Below are 25,377 nucleotides of genomic sequence, written 5' to 3'. Positions count from 1 at the left end.
CTTCTAGAATAGGTCTATAATATTATAAGAAAGAGCTTTTATAGTAGCCTTAATAGCTTCCTTTAGTAGGCGCCTATAAATAAGGCGAATAAGATCTTAATCTTAATACCTTAAGAGTTCCCTTATAGTAGCCTTATAGTATAAGCTTTTAATATAATTAAAGAGGGCTATAATACTAATAGTATCTATCTTAGAGAGGGGGGGCTTATCCTTAATCACTTAAAGCTCTTTATTAGGATCCTAATAGAAGCTTTTATCTATAATACTATACTAATTAATAAAAGTAGCTTTAGTAACTTCCTAATTATTAAGGTCTTTAACTAGTGATTTAATACCCTACCTTAAGTCCTTAAGACTATAGAGGTAGACCTTTATTAGCTTATCTTTATTAGTCTAATAAGCTTTATAAGACTAAAAGTTATAAGTTTTAATAAAATCTATAATATTATTACCTATAAATATAGGAGCATTCTTATTTAGAAAGGGATTTATTATAATTAATATAAGATATTAAAAGTATAACTCTATTAATTACTTAATAATTCCTATTAGCTAGTCTATAGAAATAAAATAAGTATTACTAATAGGAGCTATAAGCTACTACTAGACTCTATAGGTATTATTACTTAAAGTATAATAGGAATTAATACTAAAAGCTTATTCTTTACCTCTATTAACTCTAATATAGAGGTAAGTACTATTAGTAGTATAGTTAACCTTAGTGAGGTTAATATTAATAACTTAAGCCTATAAACTAGAGGGGCTATTAAGTAAGCTATCTTTAGAAGCTAAAGTTACCTTAACTTAATCTTAGATATTCCTAAACGCTTTAGTTTAAATATTAAATATATTAGTAGACTTACCTCTAGTAGTGAAATTATAAAGAATTAGGATATCTTTATATAATATTTCCTTAATTATTTTAAGCTATATCTTAGTTATAGTAGTTATTAATAATTAAGATAGTAAACATATAGGTTATTATTTTTAAGTAGTTAAAAGTATTAATCTTTCTAATTTTAAGTATTATTATTACTTTTTTTTAAAAACATAATAAAAGAAAAAGAGGTAAGAGAAAAAAGTATAACTAAGTAGGTAGGTACTATACTTCTACCCCTACTAGTTCTAAGCCTAATTAGCTATACTATCTTAAGTCTCTATAGTTAACCTTATATTCCTTCTTTTAAGCTTCTACTAGTTAATCTATTAGAGGTTATATAGACTACTAATAGCTTTATAGTAGATTTATCTTATTTTTCTATAGTAAACTTATTAGTTCTTAAAAGCTATCTTATCTAAATATTATAAAACTTTATATTTTTATTAGTTTAAAGAGCTTATTAAGTAGATCTAGTTTAGCTTTAATAGCTTATAATATTAAAGAGTAGTAAGGGTAAAAATAAATAAAAATCTAATATTTCTTACTATATAAGCTATAATACTTTTAGGGTCTTTTTTAAAGTCTTTTTATATCTCTATATTCCTACTAGTAGAGTTATACTTAGTTATTATACTTCTCTACTTATTATAAATTAGGTTTATAAATAACTACCTAACTCCTATTAATATATTATATTTTTTAGTATTATATAGCTAGTAATAATAGTTATAGTTATTATATATATTATATTAATCTATTTACTTAGTATAAGAGTAGGCTTTTCTCTAGTACCTCTTATAAGTATCTAAAAGAAGAAAGAATCTACCTCTAAGTACTATTAAAATAGTTATAAGCTTAGTAGCTAAGAGCTATATAGCGTAGTAGTATATATATACTTAAAAGTATATAGAGCTACTATAGTTATATAACTCTATAGTTTTAAAACTTATAATTTTAAAAGAAAAAGGAAAAGACTTCTTATTTACTTTATAGATCTAAAACAAAAAGAATAGGATTAAAAGCTTAAAAATCTACTAAAAAAAATAAGTAAATTTTACTTCTAATCTATGAGGATTAATAATAATATCTGAGCTAACTTCTCGCCTCTTGAAGGGGGCTAGTAATCTGACCTCTAAACGCTAAAAACGCTGAAAAATCTAGTGGGCCCACTAAACCCCGTTCCAGTGGCATTCGGCTTTCTTCCCTCATCATCTCTTCACTCCAGTAACAAGGCTCGACGTTTACGAGACAAAATCGGGATGAAGTTAGCACAATGGCTGGCACTGGCCACTCTAGTGCAGGCCAAGCGCCCCAACATCCTCTTCATCTTGACTGATGATCAAGACCTGCACATGGAAAGCGTTCAGCACATGCAATACCTGAAGGTACGATTGACCACCGCTGCTGCTGCTGTCAAGCATGGAATCATGCAAGCTGACGAGCTACCGCCAGTCTGATATCGTGGAAAAGGGCACGGCATTTACCCAACACTACTGTACCGTTGCTCTCTGCTGTCCTTCTCGTGCCACTCTCTGGACAGGGAAAGCTGCGCACAACCACAACATCACAAACGTTTCCCCTCCGCATGGTGGCTACCCCAAAGTCGCGGAAACAGGTCTCAACGACGATTACTTGTTCTTGTGGATGCAGGAAGCAGGATACAATACCTACTACTCAGGAAAGCTCTGGAACTTCCACAGCGTGTCGAATTATGACCGGCCATTCGCGAGAGGCTTCAATGCGTCTGACTTTCTACTCGACCCTTACACTTATCGATATTGGGATACGAAAATGACACATAATGGTGAACCACCCGTTAGCTACGCCGGGAAGTACAATACGGATGTTGTGGCTGACAAAGCCTATGCTCTGTTGGAACAAGCACTCAACCACGATGAGCCTTGGTTTCTCACAGTTGCGCCCATTGCTCCACATTCCAATTGGGTGTTTGACGAGAGGACAAACACAACCTACTTGTCGACGCCGCAAAGCGCATATCGACATGAGTATTTATTCCATGATTACAAGATTCCCCGCGGAAAGTCCTTCAATCAGCAAATGAGCGGTGCGGCGAGCTGGCCCGGCCGTCTTGAAGCGCTCAATGAGAGCGTTCTCGCATACAATGATCATTACCAGCGCCAACGCCTGCGGGCCCTACAAGCTGTTGACGAGATGGTCCATGAGCTCATCGAGAGACTCGAACTTGCTGGCGAGATTGAGAATACCTACATTTTCTACTCAACAGATAATGGATATCACATCAGTCAACATCGTATGCATCCCGGAAAAGAATGCGGTTACGACACTGACATCCACATACCCATGTTTGTCCGTGGACCTGGCCTGGTAGCTGGTGGTGAAGTCGACTCTGCAACCTCGCACACCGACATTGCTCCAACAATTCTCAAGATCGCGGGTGCAGAACGACAGCTTGATGGAGAGGCTATGCCCTGGGCAGGTGAAGTAACCCAAACCAGGAATGAACATGCCGCCATTGAGTTCTGGGGTTGGGGAGCTCCCGAAGGCCACTATGGATTACGTAGTGACGAGCACTTTGAGTCTGGCAAGCTGGAAGGTTTGTATCTCAACAACACGTATAAAGGTCTCCGTCTGGTTGGGAAAAGCTTCAATCTTTACTATTCGGTATGGTGCACGGGAGAGCAGGAACTTTTCAATCTGAAGGTAAGTCATGGTGTCATCAATCTTAGACATCCATTTGCTGAACATGGACACAGGATGACCCCGACCAAACCGTCAACCTGCTTTCCGACACATCTAAGGCTTCGATTCTGTCGGAAGACTTCAAAATCTCTGGCAAACGAGCTTCGGATGTCGTTCATCGCCTTGATGCTGTCATCATGGCTCTCAAAGATTGCGAGGGACAGCGTTGTTCCCGGCCTTGGTCAGCTTTGCACCCCGAAGGAGACATCGTGTCTCTCGAGCAAGCTTTAGATACAAAGTACGACGATTTTTACAAGGGGCAACCAAAAGTGTATTTCGAAAGTTGCGAGGCAGCTTTCATCAAGGGGAAAGAAAGCAATGAGCCCGTCAACCAATACGGCGGCGACGCTAGGCCTGAGTATGGTTATGGCGATGAATGGATCCTAGCCGTTTAGAATGAGTGTTGATCGTTACCCCATTTTGTAGTCCTAGAAAGTCTGCCACGGTTTAATAATTGACTGAAAGTACTACACTAAGATGCTTCCAGTGCCAGATTTCGTACGAGAGTGCTAGGGGGCTTTCGAAAACTCCGTTCGTTCTTCACTTAATACATATGAGTCTCGTCTTCAAACCATGATGTTCCTTGATTTGTAGCCGCTGGCATCAAAGCATCATCCGTGGGTAATTGGCTGTCCGCATCTTCAATCCATCCGAGGTTCAGGCATTGCCCGGGATTCATCTCATTGAAATCGACGTGTCCAAGTGTGTCTTTGGGCGAAAGTGGCAGGCCGAGTGATGTCGTTTGATATGTTGACCCCATTGATTCTTCCGCACCGTAGTCCGCGAACAACTCCGGGGTATCAAGTCGTTCATATTGGTTCAGAGCATCTTCAAGGCCAGCAAAGCCAAGATCTGTGGCTTTCGACGTCACGATTGTATCCCACGGTTGCCCTCGGCTGCGTCCGAGAATCATCCGCATATCGCTTCGGTCTCGTTCGTTAAGCTGAAATACCGCTCGTACCGAGATAGCTGACTCCATCTGTGCCTTCTGGAGAATTACATCCAGATATGCAAGGGTGACCTCTGTTGCGGGATAGAGATCCCTCAGCTTGTCTAGCACTCTCATGCAGACCCGAAAGCCTGACACGGCAGCTTGTTTCGAGCCTTGGCTTCGGTTCTTCATGTTGATCAGGTGCGTAGAGATTGCGGGACATAGTATCGTGATTGCCCCAATAGGGAGATACAGATCCATTTCTCCTTGGTGAAGATCGGCTGCAAGCCGAGTGATGTTGTCCGCACACTCGGACACGATGCGCTTTGATGTCTCCAAAGACTGAACCGGTCTTTGGGAATGAGCTTCTTTTCGCTGCTCGTTGCGTCCATGATGCAATGTATGTCGAACAAAATTGTAAGCCATATGCAAAAGATGCCGCCGCGATCGAATTGATGTCTGAATGCTGGTGGTCCGCAACCTGATAGGCAGTGGCTGAGTCTGACAAGAAACTGATAATTGACTGACCCAAGCTGAGAGATCTGCCTCAATTCCCTCCACTGTGTCTTCTATCGAGGAATTCTGCCGACTGTCGGGGCTTTGTTGAAGCTGCAGCGTTCGATGCATGAGCATCGACAGTCTGGTCTTCTCGACGCACAACTCAGCAGATTCCATCATTTCGACATGATCGTACGGCCCTAAGTGGATACGCACGAATATTGTTCTTTCGGTCTTCAGAGTTTCCAAGTCCATGTCATGTATGCTGAGCATGGAGGCACTATGGTCCTCATCTTTGATTCTGCTTGGCTTGCTCATCCCGAGGGCCAGAATCTTGTCGCGGACATAGCAGCACCACCACAGTCGCCGTCGTAACTTGATTTCTGAAGTATCGAATGCTTTCAGAGAGGGTTCCTTATTCAAGCCAAGATCAAGCGCCAGCGTAACGGCGGTGTTCATCCAGTGCCATGAGTCTTTCCGGTCTAGTTGTGAATCTTGGGATATACCTCGAAAGGTCAGAAGCAGAGCCACCTGTACAAGAGTGATTTGGTCTTGTGGACCTCCCAATTCAAATAGCAACTACCCAATATTTTTTTAAATTCAATGCTTTTTAGTGGAAACTGGCGTCTCACCTCTGCACGCTGATATAGTGTGTTTCTCAGACTCAGCTTATCAGAAAATTCGGTCCCAGCCAAGTCAGCCTGTTTGACATGTACGGAACCAGCGAAAAGAATAGCTTGATACAGCGAGAGGCTGATGTCTTTTGTGCCTCTATCATAGGATTCGATGGCTTCGCATAGCTTGGTCAAGTTCAGTAACGGCATACGTGGGTAGACGAACTCGATGAAGGCTTTCAAGAGTGCGCTTTGTAAGAACAGACTGGGCAGGCGGAAAGCCCCCTGCTGCTCGAGAAAGCTAACATATCCTTCCCTGCAAACCCGTAGAGGCTCAACGAATCCTGGGAACGGTCTGGACATCGAGAAGCTTGTGGACGTATTGCGAGATGATGCCCGTGGGGTATTCTCCACCGGCTGAACGCTAGCCCCGACAGCCGCAGAGTCCGGATCGGCAGCATCGCGGAGGATCTGAGTAGCCGTTCCATCGACCATACTTATGTCGGTAGAATAACATCCATGGCCTGAGAACTGGCTTGTCGGGACGTCGGCAGCAGGTCTATGTGCCCCAACGAAGAATTTCCTCCCTGCGTCAACACTCTACTAGTTTGGAGTCGCGATGACACGAGCTTACCTACTTCGACGGCTTCGAGGGACCACGCATTCAACATTGTCCCACTCGCAATTGCTACAGGGACTACGCTCGAGGGCGTCGCAACGAACCTTCCTTGCTCGACAACCGAGACATGCACGTCCCGCTCGACGAAGCTTGCTGGCGCGTTGTTCCGAGCGGTGCCGTTTGGGCTCTCCCTCCATGCCGGGTGCAATCATCAAAGACTCATTATTTGGCATTTTGCCGGGCAATCTCAAACGTCCACTCGGGTTGTTCCGTGAGGAAAACGAGGGGCAACATCGAGTCTGACCGAGAAGGTGTTTTCTCCAACATTGAGTGCTTCGACGATGTGGGGCTGCGGAAATCGTCTCTCATCACGTCATCTCCGTCTCCCCAGATTGGTAGCCCATGTCGCGTCATCCTAAGTACTAGACAATTGTGCGTGTTCAACATCATGGGATGCGCCGGTACTGAACGAGTGTTCTTAAAGTTCGATTTGTTGCCACGAAAAGTGATGAAGGCGATCCTTAAGTGATCAGCTCGTCGTCTGTTTGGGGGAAGGCCCAGGAGACTTGTGCTGAAATAAGATCGATTCCTCTTTGAATTGTGATGCCGTGGCAAATTGCAACTTTCTTGATGAACTATTCCAGTGCCAGTGCAATATAAGAATATAAGACGTCGAGAATATTCGTTGTCGGAAAGCATGACGACTCCCGAAGATGACAAATCCTAGCATGGTTGAACAGCTTCAGATCTACGAACTCGCGGGTGTCCATAGATTTGGCGTATTATCCCGTTGACGAGTGAGTCTATATGTGCATTGGGTTTGCCATAATAATATGAGGATGCCATGAGCCTGCTTCAGATAGGGTCTCAACAAATGCGTTTCCATTTCCAGATCCCGGTGGAGCCAGGCTGAAGACCTCCGTGTGACTGGTCATCAGATATTACGGGTGAATACCCAGCTGCGTGATGCTCCAAACCTACACCTTCCTTGCCGTCTCTTTTCCGCTCCTTCCTAGTTCTACCGCACAATCTCACCTCCACAAGTTTAGCTTCTGTCAACTTCACCTCGAATCCTTTATTTAAACCCACCTCACAACCCTCTTACCAGTCCAACTCCAACCACTTCACCCCCTTCACATCTCCGAATTTCCTTTCGCCATTCTACTTCACATCGCCATCTTCACCTTCAATCATATCTTCGATAAAATCTCATCGAGTCTTTCTTCCCTTCGAGTGCCGCCATCCATACAGCAGGCCGCACCTTGTGCGCTCTCAGGCCGGTTGCAGCATGTCAGGGGCCGCGACTGCTTTTACAGCAGCGAACTTCGACGGTTCTGCCTTCCACCACCGCGATTCGTCGTTCACACTCAGCCCGCGATTTTCATCCTCCGACGGGCTCTCTCCCACCGATCGCGACGTCTACCTACTTGCAGCGCTTGAGTCTGCTGACCTCGACGACCAGGAGACCCCAGAGCCCCCTTTCGAAGTGGCTTGGGACCAAGATTCACAGCCTACTTCCACCCAAATCCGTCAACTTAACGATCAGCCCTTGTCCGAGCAAAGCAACAGCCCCGCCGTGGACGGAGACTCCGAAGGCATTCCAGAGCACGTGTTTGCCGAACTCTTTGAGGAAGGTGACGGCGAGCAGCAAAGCTCCGTCCAGCGAGCGAGTCCTGAGACTTTTCACAAGGTCGCTCGCCAGACTCGTCTCTCGAGCCCTGCGCACGAAGCCACCCAGGCTGTCGCATCCTCGACGGCCCAGGTCAACAACCAGCCTCGCGACCAGGCTTTCCTCACACAGCCAGCTGCCGACAGAGCTCCTACTCAAGTTATCGACGTTGACGAGCAAATGACCAATAACACCATTGCGCAGCCTCCTGCCGGGAAGTCTGCTGAACATTCCACCCAGAGCCCCAAGCAGACCTGGCAAGAGACAACCTCGCCTCAAGGCACTTCTGCTTCATCACCTAAGAAAGCCAAGATGGGACCTTCCGCTGCCATGGTACAGCAGTTCAACGACAAGGACGAGGCCACCGGCCGTCCTAGATTGCAACAGTCGTGGATTGACTACACCGCACGTGTTTTCGAAAAGGACTACGCGCACGAGATTTGGCATCCCGAATTGCAAGGGAAGATCATGGCAGATCTCCAACGACCTGTCAGCATCAACAATTTCTACGTTGCTCGCCATACGGCCTACCGAAACTTCACCAGGTTCGTCCTTGCTCCTTCCGCTCCATCCCTTTTTCACAGTTTGCCGCCTGTGGGCACACCTTTTGACTGCCGTATGACTGACGGGGGGATATTCAACAGGTTCGTGAAAGGTGAGAAAACGCCTTACAACGAGTTGGACATATGGGCCATATTCTTCCGCAATGAGAACGGTCTTCCCGACATATGGGCGAGTGGTATCAACTCTGATCAAGCCTACCTATTTTCAGACGTCATTAACGCTGCCGTCGGAAATGAGTCGTATGAGTCCGTCAAGGCCGCCTACAAGAAGACGCGAGGATTGAAGGGTATCACCTACTTCAAGCCTTCCAGATCGGCTGGTCAGCACAAGGTCAACCCGACGACTCCAAAGAAGCGCAAGATGGAGGTGGAATCAGACCAATCTGATTCAGAGGTGGAGTGTCTGGAGATCATCTCTACGAAGAAACCCAAACTCGACAAAAGCGATGTTGCTGACGGCAGCTATGACGCAGGAGGAGCCAGAGGAAGTATTCAGGACAGCAAGATTGGCAAGCGCACCAAGGACGCCGCTGGAGGCAAAAATACAGCCGTGAAAAATCAAGAGTTGAAGGAGAACAAGAAGGCTGGCGGCAACAACCTCTCGCAGAAGAAGCTTCATGGCGACTCCGATGCCGAGGCAGAGAGTGATACGGAAAGCGTCACGAGCGACGGGACGATCGTGAAGAAGCCGGAGTCTGACACCGACAATGACGAAGATGACGATGGCCTCGATGATGACGAGCCGGTTGACTCTTGGATTCTTGAGATGAAGGCGAAGATGGAAGAGCCTGAGGAGGAGACCGAAGAGAAGCCCAAGTTCACCGTCAAGGAGAAGGTCAACCAGCGCGATGCCTTCTTCAAGACCCTCGGGACCGTCCCGCCGGAATTCCAAGACAAGGTCTTCCGAACCATCATGTTGGACGTTATTCAAGATATGGCGATTGATCCCAACGAGAAGCTTGCGAAGCAAGTGAAGCCGTTCAAGAAGTTGATCAAGATGGAGGGAAAGAAGAAATGATGATGTGGCCGACAACGTGGGTTGCTTTTTGCATGAGCACTTTGGAGGATCGCGAGAATGCAGTGCGCTTTTGATTTGGACCGGAAAATTGGTGGCTGAGAAGTTGGCATTGCGAAGTATCATTGGTATTGCTTTATGGACTGGAGTCGTTCTTGCTTTACGGTATTTTGAGAGGAGAGCTTGATTTTCATGCAAGATGGCGCCAGCAGGGTGCGGTTGTATACTAGGCATGAAGCTCCCAAGAACATAGGTAGATGGACGATCTACTTGCGATATTCCCAGAATCTGTTGCCCCGGAGCTTGCGTGACCTTCAACTTGCTAATGTGATATTTGAGGTCTTCGTTACGGATGGCTAAGACATCGGCAAGCAAGCAGTCTCCCTTCTTTGGCTTCTACGACGGTGCAGCCCCCGTCGCACTCGGGCCGCTTCGGCAGTGGCTCCCATGGAAGACCGGTTCACGAAGGAACTGATCGACGCCTGATTCCCAAATTGAGCAGGTCTGTGGCTCTTTGATAATAGATTCGGATGCCAGCGGGCCGGACGCCTTGGCACGACTGCAGCGGTGGATGGAAAAACCGATGTCTTCGAGGCCGCATGATCACCCAAGAACGGGGTCGAAATGAGAGTGAGTGCCTGCGGTTTCGTCCCAAGAACTAAATATCAACTAGCGCCGGGGCCAAATCATCCAAACAACGTGTGTCAATAACGTTAGCCGATAAGGTTAAACAGAAGCCGAGCCAATCTAGAGCAAACGACTGAGCGGAAGGCCGATCCAGGAACGGAAGTCGGATTTAGGGTGTGCGGGGGAGCGTTGCATGTTAATCACTGCCTCTGCCGGCCACCAGGGGCTTCGGAACGGGCCAAGACGCTCTATTCAGAGGCCAGCGTCGCATCAATGGATCTCGAGTAGTTCGGGGGCCAAGCGAGACGCCACGGACAAATTAATCCGATCCTTTTATCTCGTCAAAAAAGTCCCGATGGCACGCTCGGGGGCTCTGGCCGCCCCGTTTTGGTGGATATCGTCGGACGATTTGCCGGCCACGAGAAACCGCGTTCAACGACAATGTCCGGAAGAGGCAAGTCTTGATGGGCTGGCCTGTCAGGAGATCACAGTTCGGACGAGATGCGATGCTTGGGTTGAAGCAAGGGATCCTGATCTGCCGAAGGTACAAAAGCGCCGACGCATCTGCTCGTCGTCCGAACTGCTCTCGTACAGCACGGCGACTACTCCTCTAATACCCAGCGTCTCCATTGCCTCTCTCATTCTTGTTCTTCGCAGAGACTAGACTGCCCTTACGATCGTTCCATATCACTCCAGACCTCTACCTCCCATACAACATGAAGTTCTCCATCCTTACCGTCGTCGCGGCCTACGCCGCCGCCGCCCAGGGTGCCATCACTTGGACCCTTGAGAAGGCCGCAAACCCCACTGCCGACCAGACGGACGCCTACACCAAGATCGAGGCCGCGATGCGCCTCGCCGTGGCTCGCCACGCCCGTCTCGGAACAGCATCGAAGACCCTGCGCGTCTACTACGCCCCCGGCGTCCCGACCGCCGAGGCCAACTACAACGGCGACGTCCGCTTCGGCTCGAACCGATCATACATGAACGAGCGCACCGCTCTACACGAGATCTCCCACACGCTCGGCGTCGGCCAGACCGCCGCCTTTGACAGCAAGTGCGCTTCCGGCAACTGGGCCACCGCCCTCCCGCTTCTGCGCTCGTGGGATGGTGCCAGCGCGACCATCAGCTGTGGCGGCTCGCACTTCTGGCCCTACGGCCTCAACTACGACAACGAGTGGAGCGAGACGAATGCGAATCGTCATGTGCAGATTGTCAACGCCATGATCAAGGACGGCATGTGAAGCAGGAGACGAGAGGGGTCGGGATACCAGTTCTTGTAGATATTTACGCTGTCTAATATGACGCTTGTACATGCTGTTTCTTCGCTGACTGAAGCCTCGGTGTGTGGTGCTCCGAGTTATATCGATGTTGCCCATGTCTAAATTTCAATTTTGGTCATCAGATGGTGAACGTTTTGATATCTCCAGGTGTGCCAGTAGGCGATTTTGCAAGCTGTGGTTGAGGTTTGCATGTGGTGATAGTACCACAGAAAGATGAGAAATACTGCAGGTGCAACCAGCTGGCACCAGGCGTCGTGGCTCCAAGTCCGATGCGTCCACGAGATGTAACGTGTGATGTAACGTGTGATTGAAAACGTATGAGAACCCACTTTTTAAGTAGTATTACTACTATTACTTCTACTATTAGTAGTTATTATAGAAGTAAGAGCTAACTTAAAGCAGCTAGAATAGTAGTATTACTAGCTAAAAGCAGTTAACTTTAATATAAACCTTATTAAAAGTTATTATTATTAGTTATTATTAATAATTATTAAGTAAATAAGCTAAGCTAATTTAGAATTATCTAAAAGTATATAAGCCTGCTAATTTCTCTTGTTTACTTCTATATCTTCCGTCTTTACTTATCTCTCTATTAGACCTTATAGCTTTTTAAGTAGAATATTAAACCTTACGTCCTCTACCTAGTCTCTAGTACAGTACCTAGGTAGCCTACCTTCTCAACCTTCTCACTATGGCCCAGCAGCAGTCCTCATCTATCGCTTCAATGTCGCAGATGATGTTGCAGGCAGACATGCGCCGCGGGATGCTCATTTTGATCAGTGCGCTTCTTCTTCTTCTTCCTCAATCGATGGCACCTTCTTATGTTCTACACTGCACCTCGCCATTTGTGTCTTTTGAAATTCCCTAACTTATTCTTTCCGTAGAGCAAGGTATACAGCAGCTGGTGAACGCATCCGTCCCGGGGCCCCGACACGCCCGGACGACCCGCGCTACAGCAGCAAAGCATGCCTGCATCGCCGCTGACAATGCGCAGCTCAAAGAGCGCGAACTGAGGTTTTGGAAGGGCATCGGGGCCATGACACAGCGCCTTTCGCCCGCCCAACTCCCTAAAGCTCTGCGCTTCCTTGGCTCGAACTTTAAGCTCACAAACCAGCAGCGCCAGTCACTGAATAAAATCATTTTCGCCGCCCGTAAATTTGCGATTGACCAGCGAAAGGCACGGCAGCCCCAAGCTGATGTTGCTCGTGTGGTCCTGCAAGCTCTGAAGCAGGTCATGCCACAGGCTCTCTAGGCCAGGGACGCAGCGCTGCGCCAGAGAATCTCTGAATGGCAGCGCACCTCTGGACAAATTCGTGTCGTTCATCACGAATCTTCGTAGGAGTAGCCGCTTGTGACGAAGTGATGTCGTGAGAGAGATGTCGCGATGCTATGCACCTGGCCACACTGTCATTTACCTACTGGAACGCCCCGATTTAGTGACTGCATTGTCGCAGAGGCCACTGTTGGCTCGACATCTTAAACTGATCTCACGTCAGGATTTAACAACGAGAAAAAAGGGAAAACAACAAGAAAACAAACGGGAAAGAAAGTACGCAAAAAAAGAAAAGGAATTAGCGATGAAGATTGGAACTATCACCCTTTCGAAAAGACGGTTTGGTTTCGCTTGCGAGCGTCTGGGTTTAGTGGTCAGTTATGGTTCCCATCACAGCAGTGGGCTTCCACCACCTCAGTGAGCGAACATGCTCAAATTCAGACCCTTCTTGAACCCACCTCCGACTCAGCTGTGTGTGACTCGGCTGGCGAGTGGTAGGAGCTGGATATGAAATAGAATAAATCTTTCTTTCCCAGGTCCATTGAAGTATCTCGTTTGTGAAGTGAAATTCTGTCGCATGAGTAAGGGCTTGCGATGAGAGCCATGCCTTAATAGGCCATCCAGGAAATGCAACATGCAGCAATAGGAAATCGCGCCCTGTTACACTCCGTTGCGTTGACAGCGTCCACCCCGCAGTTTTTAGCCCGAAAAAGGCAAAAAAAGGGGCTTTTTACCGAAAAACCACCAAATCGCCCTAAACTTCATACACTAATACCTCTATGCGTACGTAGTGCGCGAGAATAAAAAATATATCAATCGATAGCCCTCGATTAAGTGATTATAATGATATCTTTTTTATTCTCGCGCATTGCGTATGCATAGAGTTATTCAAGTGTGAAGTTAAGGCTAATTTTGAGGGGTTTTTTGAGCGGATAGTTCAACGCAACGCGCCGGGGGTTTCGTTTTTTCTTTTCAGCGTTGCGTTAAGTGTCCGCTAACCTAGAAACCCCCTTAAAACCCCCTAAACTTCACACTTTAATAACTCTATGCGTATATAATGCGCGTAAATAAAAAACATATCATTATAATCACCTAATTAAGGGCTATCGATTGATGTGTTTTTTATTTACGCGCATTACGTACGCATAGAGTTATTAAAGTGTGAAGTTTAGGGGGTTTTGAGGGGTTTCTAGGCTAGCGGAAAATTTCCCTTCCGAGTCAAACTTGGGGGCGGACGCTGTCAACGCAACGGAGTGTATTGAAGAAGACTGCCCTCACCCTCCTGACTGATTTTCCGAAGTGTTTTATCATGTGCATCCAGTCGCCGCCTCATTGGCGTTATCCACAAAAGACACGACAAGTCCCAAGCATCATCCTCCCAAACCTCGTGATGTGGCGGCGTAGGATTACCTCATCTGTGGGATGCAGCAAGTCAGACACGAGTCGCTTGCGCATCGACTCCCTACATCCCTCACCAAAAATCGGCAGCATCTTCACATTTGCTTCATTGACGAGCACCAAATCTCCAGGTGTTGTAACCACAAGATGACTTCTGAGCAGGTCGCACCCCGTCACGCCCCGGATGAAACGCTGCAAGCGACGGCAGCGGAGCGGCGGCCTTGGTTTCCCCCAGAAATAATCGACGCCATCATCGACCAGATCGATAATCATGTCGACCTCCTGTCCATGGCTTGCCTCGGTCGCCGCTACACTGAATACTCGCTGAGCGCATACTACGAGCGGCACTTTCAATCGCGCGGCTTGCCCTGGATATCTCGGCTTCTCTGGCCGGCGGTTCACTACGACGACCCCATGAAAGACGAGCCCAGCCCCGAGGCAGAGGCGCACGCCCTCCGAATGATGAAGCGGGCAGCACCTTTCTGCAAGCCGGGCGATATGAAATACCACCCACCACCGACTGCCTCCGATCTCAGCTACCTGTATTTCCACTGGAAAGGCGGCATCGGGACTGGCTACTTCTACGGCGAGTACCCCATCCTGCACCTGGCGGCATACTCGGGACTCTACGACATCGTTGAGCACTTGGTCAAGAACGGGGCCGACATCAACGCGACTCCGTTACAGTATCCGAGCGAGGAAGATGTCCCCTTGGAACATCTGACCCCTCTTTTCATGGCTTCGCACAGCGGCTCGTTGGAATGCGCACGACTGTTGCTGGAAAGCGGCGCTCGGGTCGATATGAGCTGGGCGGCGGCCCTCGGAAGCGGGAATCCAGACCTGGTGCAGCTCATGATTGACAGGAACCCCGCGTTGGTCCACAAAAGTGTTGAAGTTCACCGTCTCACGATGAATCCCTTCAGCGCCGCTGTGGATTTTCACAATGGTGATCCGCTCCCCGTCATCAAGACTCTGCTGCTCAACGGCGCGGACACGACGTACATGAATGCCTTCAACCGCAATGTGAGATGCCTCAGACAACGAGGAAGGTGTTACAAAGTGCTGATTATGAGCTGCTTTAGGTGCATGAAGAGTCTGGATACATCCATCGCCTTCAGAAATACATCGAGCAATTGCGCGCGGCGAGAGAGCAGGAGGGAAACGCCACACCCGCATCATTGATCTTTTGAGTGCCAGCGGAAATATCGTACAACATAAATTGGGAACCAACGGCGAACCACCATTCTCAGTGGCATGCCTTGCCAAACTTCCTCAGCCTGTGGTAATTATACGGAAGAGGCGTGAGAAAACCAGCAGCCACAGAGACGGCCGCAGCACCCCAAAAAGCCGGGTCATCCAACTGCACGATGCCCCCCGTGAGGTGGTAATCCACGGCGTTTTCGGCCAACTCCATCGTGATCATGGATATCATGCTCATGCCAGCTGCAGTCTTGGCCGCGACAGGCCACGACAGCCCGTCTTTTCCGAACCTGAGGAGGACGGTCTCGAGGAGCAGCGACGTTGAAAGACCGCTCGCCACTGCGCCAGATCAGTCGATATTCTTCGGATGCCTCTCGGCGACGGCGCAAGACCTACTCGAAATGCCCATGACGGCCTCCATCGCCATCTCCGGATGAAAGGCTTGCAGATACCACATGGCGGAGAAATCACCGAGCGTGCAGCCCACGAGACATCGGAAAGTGTTGACACCAGCGCGACGCCATGTTGACCTGGCAGACCAGAAGTCGAGGGAGAGAGCTGACGGGGGCGGAGGTGGTGGCGGAGAAGACGCTTCCTTGGATTTGCTGCAGCAAGACGACGGTCGCGAATTGGCAAACGGCGCTGATACCGACAAAGCTGGTTGAAAAGCTGGCGTATTTGGTCGTCTCAATGCGAACTTGGCGCCAAATGGGTGCCGGCGCAAGAGCCGCCCGGCAAAGCAGAGCCTGGTTGGATCATGTCGCTTGCATCTCGCGGAATCTGCGTTTGCAGGCGGATCACGGGTGAAACCTTTTTTTCCCGCAGCAGTTCCCGATCACGTAAGATGGAAGGATGCGGCGCCGGTCCCTGGAGGTCACAATCGCACCGTCCTTCGGTTGTCTCACGGCATCAAACGGACAAGCGCTTCAGCAACGTTTTTTTTCAGCGCTTGCCGTCTCGTTTCGGAATGGCCGATTGTTTTGGTTATTTTCGATCTTTTCTAGCACCGTCTCGCACCCGTGGAACCAATCGCTCAGCAACCTGTTTCAGTCAGCGCCAGCGCATTCAAACGGACATGCTGCCGTCACCGATTTGAGTCGTCGCGAGTGCGGTTTACTCCAATTTTCGTTTCGTCAAGCTTGGAAGTCTCTGGAATTGAGTCCCCTTGGTGCCCCTTCGGCGCGAGAGGCCTGCAGCTGTTGGCCGACATGGACAGGTAAGTTGTCGTATTCTTTTCAGGCCCTGTTCTCACGCCGTCGCAGTTACGTTCTCGTGGAAAACCAGCCAGCGTCCGATGCGAACGACGAACACCAAAGCGAAGAGGTCGATCTCGATACGAACGAATGGTTCTTGGAGCAGCCAGACGACGCGAACAACCGTCGCCGATATTCCAGCAGAGCGTATACGGGTGGAAGATCTTTAGTCGGCACAATGGCTCGGAGCATCGCCTGCCCCATCGTGACCCTCTAGGAGGCGGTCATGTGGTGCTCGCGTGCAGAGCGATTCTACTACCTGACGGAGGACCCTTGGCCTACGGCACCCGAAGAACGCGAAGCGATGCGACGCCCGGGGGGACTCTGGCAACGTCGGGATGCCATGATGCGCCGGGATGATGTTCCTCTGCACACCCAGGTTTACTTGTTGCTTGCCGAGTATGTCATTGAGGTCACTCACACGCTGTTGCAGGATCACCACTCACTCTAGGCCGGGGGCCTGGTAAGGGGGGGGCAAGAATTGGACTGTTTCCATCGTGTGATGCTCGATTTGTAAGGTAGCAAGGTAGGTAGTGTCGTCAATCATTCACAACTACCGAGATAGCGTATGAAGTCCCGTCCCGCCATCACGATATCCCTCCTCGTTTCATGATTACCCACGCTCCATTTTCTTTTTCTTCTCTCCGTCTTTCTTCTTTTCGCCACGGATGAGCGGCGCCAATCGGATCCTGGCCGCCAATTACAAAAGGTACGAATACGTCATGGTGGCATTCCGGTGCCTGGCCGGGCGCATGGATGTCGCGTACTATTGAACTTGATGGACCGCGTCGTGACACGGTCAAGGAATGGATGAAAGTGCCCCGCGCCCCTTCTTCCGAGCATCACGCTTCCCTATCATCTATACGATTATCTACGATTATTTCCCCCGCCTCCGAATGCCACCCGCGAAAGACGTGAAAGACGCTGCTGAACGACCTCCGAATACCGATCAACTCGCACCGCTCAAAAACACGGCTCGATTACCGCCATGGACCCTGTAGGCGCCTTGGACCAGTTGACGATAGAAGACCCGGATAACCCGGCCGGCAACTTTTTCAGCACCATCTGGTTTGACACCGAATGGCACAAGGTCAAAGGATACTGCGACCCTCATGCGGAATCCTACGACTCCTTCCACGACTATCCCGACGTGAGAATTCCCCAGTCTGTCCTGGGCGACCGCAGGTGGTCCCCCGAACAAATCGATGCACGCGCCGACGAGCTGCGCCGTCGCCCTCTCGAGGACCTCGACACGGCCGATCTCGCCACGCTCTACCAGAACCTACACGACATTGACGAAGCCTTGCGCCACATACAAGATGATTGGCCTGTCAAGGGTTTCTATGTCGGCTCGCAATTCATTGAGGCCGTTGTCGTCCCTCCGCAAGAGCAGCATGCCTATTTCTACGAGGAGGGCCTCTCGGATTTTGAGGATGACCTGAGGGCTGCCCACGGCTGGTACGATTTGGAAGACGAGGACGACGACGACGATTTCAACGATGTTGACGGCCTGGGCCAACCCATTTTCAGTGATGAGGACGACGACGTTGACGGCCTAGGTCAGCCCAACGTCAATAACGCGGTCGAGGCTGCGGATGGCCAGGAGTCGCATCACAACGCCAATGGCGCGGTTCAGCCTCAGCACGAACATGAAGCGCATCACAAGGCCCATGTTGACGAAGAGGAGGAACCCACCCGCCCCTTCGATCCCAAACCTTACTCTCTGAATGCCGAGGAGTACCAAGCCAGGTTCCACGTCGACCTCGCCAAACGGCTGCTCCAACGCTGTAAGTACATCCGGGGAATCGTTCGGACTCGGTCTCGGAAGCATATGCGGCCTCTAAACCTCGGCGACATGCCGCACGACATTCTCGCACGGATTTTCGCTTTCGAGGAAAATCAGACCATTGTCAAGAGGGGATATCGCCCGCCAGAGTACCTCCGCAACAAGGAAGAGCTGGACGTGATGAAGTCTCTGCGCCTCACTTGTCGATCTCTTGCGGACATGATCGCCCCGCTGCTTTTTTCCTTCCTCACTGTGCGTCTGACGGACGAATCTCTTACCAAACTTGTTTACATCTCTCGTCACCCGAGTCTAGGGAGGGGCATTAAGACCATTCGTATCGCTGCCCCTTATCAAGATGCCTTCATTGCAGAAAATCCCGCGCACTTCGTCGACCACGTTCTTTATATCATGGTACAACGTTTCATGATCACCGATGAGGCGACTGGGAGGGGTCGATGGTGCGGTGGGTTGCCAGGAGAAGAACAAGCTTATTACGAGTTCATGGCCGGTGTCAGACATTTCCACAGCCTCGATCGCGATGAGGGTTTCAATGCTCGGGTGCCGGGAGGCGATTGGTATGCCAAGTTCTCACAACACACGTTTCTCTTTCACTGCTGGGACGTCTATCGCAACAAGGTGGCTGAGGAATTCCGCGTCCTGGATGGGATCTACAATGAGGGAGACAACTTTGTCCGATTAGTTGCAGACGCCATCGCCCGGATGCCCAACGTCGAGACCCTGACCTTCTCGGATCACTGCCATGACCAGCCTTGGAGCCTTAAATACCGTGACACACGCAACAAATTCACTGACGGGCCGCTCTTTGACCTTTTCACGCGGGGGAGCAACTGGGATAATGCGAGGAACCTCCCCTCAGCCGGATCGCAGAATAGGTGTCTGTTGATGTTAGTAAGCCTCTTATCGACGATGGGAAGTCGCAACGTCCAGCTCAAGCATCTTGAAATCAATGTCACCGCACCTAATACGCTCACCGGGTTCAGGGTCACACCCGATGCCAGTGAGGGCTTCCAGCGGGCTATGCGAAACGTGGAGTTTCTCAAATTTCACATCTCACACGACCCATTTAACAGGACGCCCATAGCAGGGAATTACCCCCCAAGAGAACCCGAAGAACTAGACAGCCTGGATGAGTTTCTCGACTGTCTTCTATCGTCGAATAACCTTCGCGAGCTCGACCTGAGCTTCGAGGCGTTGCGGGAAGAGAACGTGGACGACCCCGTGAGATATTATCTTCAATCCCTTTGGAAAGCTAGGCCTTGGCCGCACCTGCGCAAAACCACGTTGAACAGCGTTTGCATGGACTCCACGAAGCTCAAGGGCTTTCTCGGCAACAGACCCCTGTGGATTACGGAGTTACACAAGCCACACATGTCTTTCGGCACCTGGACGGAAGCCCTCGATGTCATGCGCGAGAAGTACGACATCCAATGGTCGCGACCTAACAAATGGAGCAAGGTGGATGATAAACTGAAAGGTTTGAGCATTGGCGGACGTCTCTGGGAGGCCAGCGGCGCTGAGTGCTCGACGATGACTCGGATGGCGTACGCCAGGGCCTTTTCGATCCCGCCCGGCGGATGGCCAAAGATCAATGGCAAATACTCACATGAGGGGTTCTGGCAAGCACAACGCTATATCTCCCGTGAGCAGGACGTCAACCCTTGCCGAGACGTCTGAGTTATCCACGCCTTTGGCTGTTGTAGTCCTGATAGAAGTCTTTCGGGTTCATAAACATGAGTATTACTCATGCATGCCGTGTCCGAACGCCAGGAAAGTGTGATAGGAAGCGTTCTTCCAACATAGTATTGGGATACTCTACCATTGCCTCCAGCCATCTAGCAACAAGCACCAGATACTATCCATCCAAAACGTTCGTGGTCCACGGTACCTCCCCTGGACACGCCGATGAAACCTTCATTTGAACCAGTCACTCATGCGGCCCTTGATAGCAGCCTTGTACTTCTCCTCCCAGCCGTACTCCGTTCGGGGGAATATTCTCATCTCGCTGTGTAAGGCAAGTCAGTAATGCGTTGGGCGTACGAGGGGAGCAAAGGGCGGACTAGCCTGCAAAACTTCCTCCAGTCCTCGGCGAAATGCGTAGGGTGATGTACGTCGCCGCTTTCGGCAGCCATCTTCACCACCGACTCGCGAAGGGCGTCGTTGTAGAATAGATCGATGAACAAGCTCTTGTCGAGGTCGTCGTATTTGTGAGGAATGACATCCGTCACCTTCCAGTGGAGCGCGACGTGGGCGTCGAGGCAAGACCTGTTGAAGTCAAAGTAGTTAAAGAAGATGTTCGGAATCTCGCACTGGGCGACTGCCAGCAGGCCGTCGAGGAACTGCGGGACCGATAGCTTCTGCTGCGCCGGCTTTCCGAGATCATCGAGGCAGCTCTTGACGTGCTTTTCAATCTTGGGAGGGAGGATGCCGTCGTTGATTGTGAAGAGCTTGTGGGCGAGATCGTTGTTGACAAAGACGCCGAATAGGATAGGAGTCGGATGGAGCTCTCGCCGGTAACCGAGTTTATTTCTCCGGGCGAGGAATCGTATCATACGATCGTTCTCGACGGCATTGCCATCTCGGAGCTCCTTGCAACTAGCGATCGGACGAGGAAACGACAGAGCCTTCATCTCATCATAAATGAATGCCTTCTGCTTCCTCAGCTGGGTGATGTGGCCCGGCTTTCCGCCCATCGCCAGCCAGTACCGGGTCTCGCACTGCAGGCCGTCGGTAGGCCGCTGAGACGTGAAGATTTCCCGTCCCTGTATTGCAATGATGGTCTCCATGTCATCCCACTTCCCTACCTTGGTGCCTACCACGCGTCCGTAGTTGTAAGCATGGGCCATCGGCATCAGAGCCCAGCCGTTTGTCACGGTCTGTACCATTGCGTTGAGTGTTCGTTCCCAGCAGAAGAAGATGGTGAGGCCGGCAAACACGGGGTTGATCTTGAAGTATTCCTTGCCCTCGAAGTTGTCATCCGGGTCCATCCAGGCTAAGAACTTGACGAGGTTGCGTTTGTTCCACATCTGAAATTCAGAGTCTCCCGGGTCGATGCCGTAGTAGTCTTGGGGGTATCTGTTTGCGAAGCGGTCGTAGTCCTCTTCGACCATCTTCAGCAACCCGGGCATGCGCATCAGATCCAAGTGGACATTGACCATGGCTGCCACGTTCAGGTGGATGCGCTTTTCGCGTTGTCCATGCGCCAGGGACCGCATCAAGCAATCTGCTCGCCACACGTGTCCAATCTGTTCATGGCACATCGAACCCGCCTCGAGCCGTCGGAGGCGTTGGTAGTCGAGGTCACACGCAGGCCGTCGCTTACTACAGGGGTGGCTGGCGTCGTCTCTGGCCAATTCGAGTAGCATGTTGTACTCAGGAGCGAGCGTCAAGTCCATCACATCGTCGATGAATGGGGTGTTGTCGAGGCCAAGCATGTAGCGCTTGTCATTGGAATCCTTGGCCTCAACGAAGAACCCCTCTCTCAGCAAGCGGATGTCCACAAGGTGCGGGGGCCATTTCGACTTCCAGCCACTGGTGATGCAACCGATCATCTGGCGCAGACCGTTGAGGTGGCTGTGCTGCTAGCAGAAATTCTCGTTCATGATCTCCATGGACTCGAAGGCTGCTTCCGTGACGAGGCTGGCGGTGACAAGATCGACCTTGCCGGCGACATATTCCGCCCAGATGCTCTTGACGTAGCGCCGGATGTCGCGAATTTCAATCAGCAAGCACCAGAGTTCGATTCGGGGATCGTCGACTAGGTCGAGCAATTGGTTGCTCACGCGAGCAGCAGGCCTCTGTTGCGGAGGAGGCGAGGGGCACTCATCGGCAGGCTCATTGACAAGAGATTCGGGATGGATGTCATCGTGTCCTTCGACGTGGAGAATGCTGAACTGGTTGATGAAGCTTTCGTCCATGTCAGGGATGGGCGCCGAGTCGGTAGCGGGACGAGCGACGGGCGTGGGTGCCGGGAAGAGGTCGAGAATGCGTTGAAGACAGTCAGTGAAGAACCGATGGCTGTCATCAGCGTCAGAGGTAGCCGCCGAGCCACCCGCAACGTAGTGTGCTCCGACTTTGCGACGAAGGCTGACTGCTCGTTCGAGGAAAGAGCGCTGCATGGCAGGCATAGCGATGGAAGCCTTCTTGCAGGCCTGGGCCATCGGGAGCAGATGCTGGGTGGAGAGGTCTGCCGACAGCGGAGGAAGGGATCCGGTTTTCATGACCTTCTTGGCCTGTCCGAAAAGCCAGTTGACGAAGGAGGTGGTGTTCTCCTTGTACCGGACATACTGACTATGGACAGAGGGCGGAAGCATGATGATGGATCATGAAAAATGAGGTTGTAGTTGATTGGGGTGTTTGAAAACACAAGACACTAGTTGGACAAGTTTGGTTGATGACAGAAACGGGAAAATGAGGTCGGAAGTGTACATAGGAGGGGTTAAGAAGGCGTCCCATAGCGGAGGATCGCAGAGTTTTATCTTTGTCACCCGCTACATCGACCAGTCTGCTGCATAGACACTTGCAAGACAGATTTTGCAGTTTGTGCGTCAGTCTGTCCGTCGAATTTGTTGAGTTCGATCTCCAAGAACTGAATGAGGGAAAGATGCTCGTCCATCGGGTGCTTGCATACATGTTTGCAAACTTGCAGATAGGCGAGGGGCCACCAACAACAGCCAACGGCCAACTGAAGGATGGGTAAGTCAAGAACACTTCAAAGTTGTGAGCTTGAAAGGCCGCCTCAAAAAAAGAAAACAAGAAAACAAAAAGTGAAATTGCCACAAATCCAGTTCGGTGTAACGTTTGAATCCGAGACTCTGGGTTTAGTAGTCCCTAGGAGAGATGAAAAAAGCTATGCCGTGTTCACACGTGGGAGAGACAAGATGGCGATGGTTACACGACATGAGGGCCGGGCCACCCCACTAGTGCTACATCACTTACTCCTAATTAGTTAGTCTTAGGCTGCTGGTAGGTGGAAGAGCACGACGCCCACGGTTCACCAGGTCCAGCCTTATTCCGAAATGCACGCAAGCGTTGCATAAAGTAATGCACATGTGTCTCATTACGTGCTGGCTCATGGAGTTTCGGATCTTTTACCACTTGGCTTGACTGGGACATTATCAGGGCCTCGATCTGTCCTCGTTGCAGGTTTTCGGCCAAGGATCAGTCAAAACATCACGAGACTTCGGCCATACAAGGGATCGTGACAGTAACCTCTCTGGCGACGCACAAGTGAAGTCTAATTGAGTATCTGATGGTGACAATGTTCACTCAACTTCCATAAGCGGCGTAGCCATCACGACCCTTGGAGTAAAATCGAACATAGGAGGCAGTTCCTCCGTTGCATTGACTCTTGGCGGGAGCACGACTCAAACACGGCTCTGGTACAATGGGATTAGTCTCCCAGACTTACCATGCATCACGAGGAGAAAAGCTGGGCTTAGCAGCTTCAACACAAGCTGACGACGCTACCTCACCTCATCGCTCAGTTCAAAGAGCATGGCTTCGAAAAGATATAAAGCCGTGACACTTATCTTCTTCTGGAGTCTCAGTTGTCTCACATTCCGCATAGATTCCAACGAATTCAGAACTTCTTTTTCAGATGACACTACGGGGTGTCACGAAACATCAATATCCCAACATGCATTCGCTCCAGCTCCGCAAGGCTTCATCAGCACTTCTGGCTTCTCTCGCCGTGGCCAGTTCGGTCACCACCCGACAGTCATCCTCACTTTCTTTAATTGGTCCGATCAACCTTGGAATACCGAGCATTGAAATCAGCTCTATTTCCATATCACTTGTTACCTTCGCCGACGAAGTCATCGACATCTCCGGCATATCGATCTTTGGAAATGTCAACGATGGCACTGTCAACTGTACATCAACCACAGACGAGACTGACACTTCAGTTGTCGGTCCAGTCTCTGTTCCAGCTGAAGGTGCAACCCAGATCAACTTGTCGTTGATCACGTTTGGGGACGAAGTTATAGACTTCTCAAATGTTGCGATTTTTGGAGATGTGAATGATGTCGGATGTGACTAGATTCAGTTTCCAACGAATCTTTGCGATGTGTAGCTACGAGAGGCGAATTACTTGCTGTGGATGATCACGTGTAGAGAATTGAAAATGAGTTGACCAATGTGCACGGCTTGATGCAACATCAACGGTGAACCATCGGCGGAGCAATCCGTGACCAGATGGTGCCGAACCCACCTTCGACGTCGGCTAGCAGGGGCCTGCGAGTTGGGAGCCGGAAGGGGACGTCTTGTGAACTCTGGCATAGATGTGAGAAGTGATGCAGGAGAGATACCAGCTCTTGGCAACTTGGACATTGTGGCTCAGACCAAAGACATCACTTGAATGACATTTCGAGTGGCCGGCTCCATAGCCCAAAGCCCAGCTTCGCAAACGGACGCAGCGCTACCCAACGGATCCTCAGAGGAGTCCAATCGCACGATGGCGCTCAATCATCGCAAGATCCCATAATGTCGAGAAAGTCTCGATGCTGCGGGTTGCTGACGTGCCATGTGCATGGCATTCTCCCAATTCGGAGACCGGTGTGAAAGAGGACGATGAAGAGGCCACAAAGTTGCCGGCATTTTCTTGGCGACGGCAGCCAAGCTGGCTACAGTGACAATAGCGCTGCAAAATGCCCAGGATAGTAATGCAAGACGCAGCCCCCAGTGCCGCCAGGATCTGGAAAGCCAGTAGTATCCCGCCGGATGTGCGCCCGCAGACGTCTTACCGAGGACCCCCAAACCCTTCCGCCATGCCCAAAATGTGGGTGATGAAAGATGCATAATGGCGCATGCAAACGGAGCGAATTGAGTTTTGGTGGGCAGCACGCCGAGCCTACGCCTCTAATGCACCTTCAGCTCATCAGCTCACGGCTACTGCGGATGCAGGGCTAGACAGTCTGTAACGAATCATTTACTCACGCCGAGACCCGGGGGTTTGTTCGGTTTTGATAGGGTGTCCAGGTTGTTCCTCACAAGCAATCACTGACACAGGCTCGGGCCGTTGCCGGCGTC

The 25,377-nt window shown here is 50.2% G+C and overlaps 11 protein-coding genes across 11 annotated transcripts; 7 read left to right on the top strand and 4 right to left on the bottom strand.

Moving 5' to 3' along the window:
* Positions 1-2,139: 2,139 nt before the first annotated feature.
* GCG54_00013980 (Arylsulfatase) lies at positions 2,140-3,996 on the top strand (the record flags this gene model as incomplete). The annotated part of the gene is made up of 3 exons (XM_045413826.1): positions 2,140-2,265; positions 2,315-3,562; positions 3,616-3,996. The coding sequence occupies 3 exons, from the start codon at positions 2,140-2,142 to the stop codon at positions 3,994-3,996; spliced, it is 1,755 nt and encodes a 584-aa protein (XP_045261905.1).
* Positions 3,997-4,145: 149 nt separating this feature from the next.
* GCG54_00013979 (Cutinase transcription factor 1 beta) lies at positions 4,146-6,496 on the bottom strand (the record flags this gene model as incomplete). The annotated part of the gene is made up of 3 exons (XM_045413825.1): positions 4,146-5,609; positions 5,663-6,203; positions 6,279-6,496. 3 exons carry the CDS (start codon positions 6,494-6,496, stop codon positions 4,146-4,148), a joined length of 2,223 nt encoding a protein of 740 aa, XP_045261904.1.
* Positions 6,497-7,551: 1,055 nt separating this feature from the next.
* On the top strand, positions 7,552-9,513 carry GCG54_00013978 (uncharacterized protein; the record flags this gene model as incomplete). The annotated part of the gene is made up of 2 exons (XM_045413824.1): positions 7,552-8,477; positions 8,577-9,513. 2 exons carry the CDS (start codon positions 7,552-7,554, stop codon positions 9,511-9,513), a joined length of 1,863 nt encoding a protein of 620 aa, XP_045261903.1.
* Positions 9,514-10,853: 1,340 nt separating this feature from the next.
* On the top strand, positions 10,854-11,381 carry GCG54_00013977 (uncharacterized protein; the record flags this gene model as incomplete). The annotated part of the gene is made up of 1 exon (XM_045413823.1): positions 10,854-11,381. One exon carries the CDS (start codon positions 10,854-10,856, stop codon positions 11,379-11,381), a length of 528 nt encoding a protein of 175 aa, XP_045261902.1.
* Positions 11,382-14,238: 2,857 nt separating this feature from the next.
* GCG54_00013976 (uncharacterized protein) lies at positions 14,239-15,281 on the top strand (the record flags this gene model as incomplete). Its single annotated transcript, XM_045413822.1, has 2 exons — positions 14,239-15,114; positions 15,174-15,281. The coding sequence occupies 2 exons, from the start codon at positions 14,239-14,241 to the stop codon at positions 15,279-15,281; spliced, it is 984 nt and encodes a 327-aa protein (XP_045261901.1).
* Positions 15,282-15,337: 56 nt separating this feature from the next.
* GCG54_00013975 (uncharacterized protein) lies at positions 15,338-15,748 on the bottom strand (the record flags this gene model as incomplete). The annotated part of the gene is made up of 2 exons (XM_045413821.1): positions 15,338-15,630; positions 15,688-15,748. 2 exons carry the CDS (start codon positions 15,746-15,748, stop codon positions 15,338-15,340), a joined length of 354 nt encoding a protein of 117 aa, XP_045261900.1.
* A 751-nt stretch (positions 15,749-16,499) lies between these two features.
* GCG54_00013974 (uncharacterized protein) lies at positions 16,500-16,761 on the top strand (the record flags this gene model as incomplete). The annotated part of the gene is made up of 2 exons (XM_045413820.1): positions 16,500-16,507; positions 16,554-16,761. The coding sequence occupies 2 exons, from the start codon at positions 16,500-16,502 to the stop codon at positions 16,759-16,761; spliced, it is 216 nt and encodes a 71-aa protein (XP_045261899.1).
* Positions 16,762-17,532: 771 nt separating this feature from the next.
* Positions 17,533-20,025, top strand: GCG54_00013973 (uncharacterized protein; the record flags this gene model as incomplete). Its single annotated transcript, XM_045413819.1, has 1 exon — positions 17,533-20,025. The coding sequence occupies one exon, from the start codon at positions 17,533-17,535 to the stop codon at positions 20,023-20,025; it is 2,493 nt and encodes an 830-aa protein (XP_045261898.1).
* Positions 20,026-20,262: 237 nt separating this feature from the next.
* Positions 20,263-21,899, bottom strand: GCG54_00013972 (uncharacterized protein; the record flags this gene model as incomplete). Its single annotated transcript, XM_045413818.1, has 2 exons — positions 20,263-20,353; positions 20,389-21,899. The coding sequence occupies 2 exons, from the start codon at positions 21,897-21,899 to the stop codon at positions 20,263-20,265; spliced, it is 1,602 nt and encodes a 533-aa protein (XP_045261897.1).
* A 30-nt stretch (positions 21,900-21,929) lies between these two features.
* Positions 21,930-22,661, bottom strand: GCG54_00013971 (uncharacterized protein; the record flags this gene model as incomplete). Its single annotated transcript, XM_045413817.1, has 1 exon — positions 21,930-22,661. One exon carries the CDS (start codon positions 22,659-22,661, stop codon positions 21,930-21,932), a length of 732 nt encoding a protein of 243 aa, XP_045261896.1.
* Positions 22,662-23,986: 1,325 nt separating this feature from the next.
* GCG54_00013970 (uncharacterized protein) lies at positions 23,987-24,388 on the top strand (the record flags this gene model as incomplete). The annotated part of the gene is made up of 1 exon (XM_045413816.1): positions 23,987-24,388. One exon carries the CDS (start codon positions 23,987-23,989, stop codon positions 24,386-24,388), a length of 402 nt encoding a protein of 133 aa, XP_045261895.1.
* Positions 24,389-25,377: the final 989 nt, after the last annotated feature.

This window comes from Colletotrichum gloeosporioides, assembly GCF_011800055.1.
Source record: "Colletotrichum gloeosporioides strain Lc1 chromosome Unknown consensus_60, whole genome shotgun sequence".
NCBI classification, from domain to species: Eukaryota; Fungi; Ascomycota; class Sordariomycetes; order Glomerellales; family Glomerellaceae; genus Colletotrichum; species Colletotrichum gloeosporioides.
The sequence above is the reverse complement of the archived record's forward strand: the minus strand, read 5'-3'. Positions and strand labels throughout refer to the sequence as shown.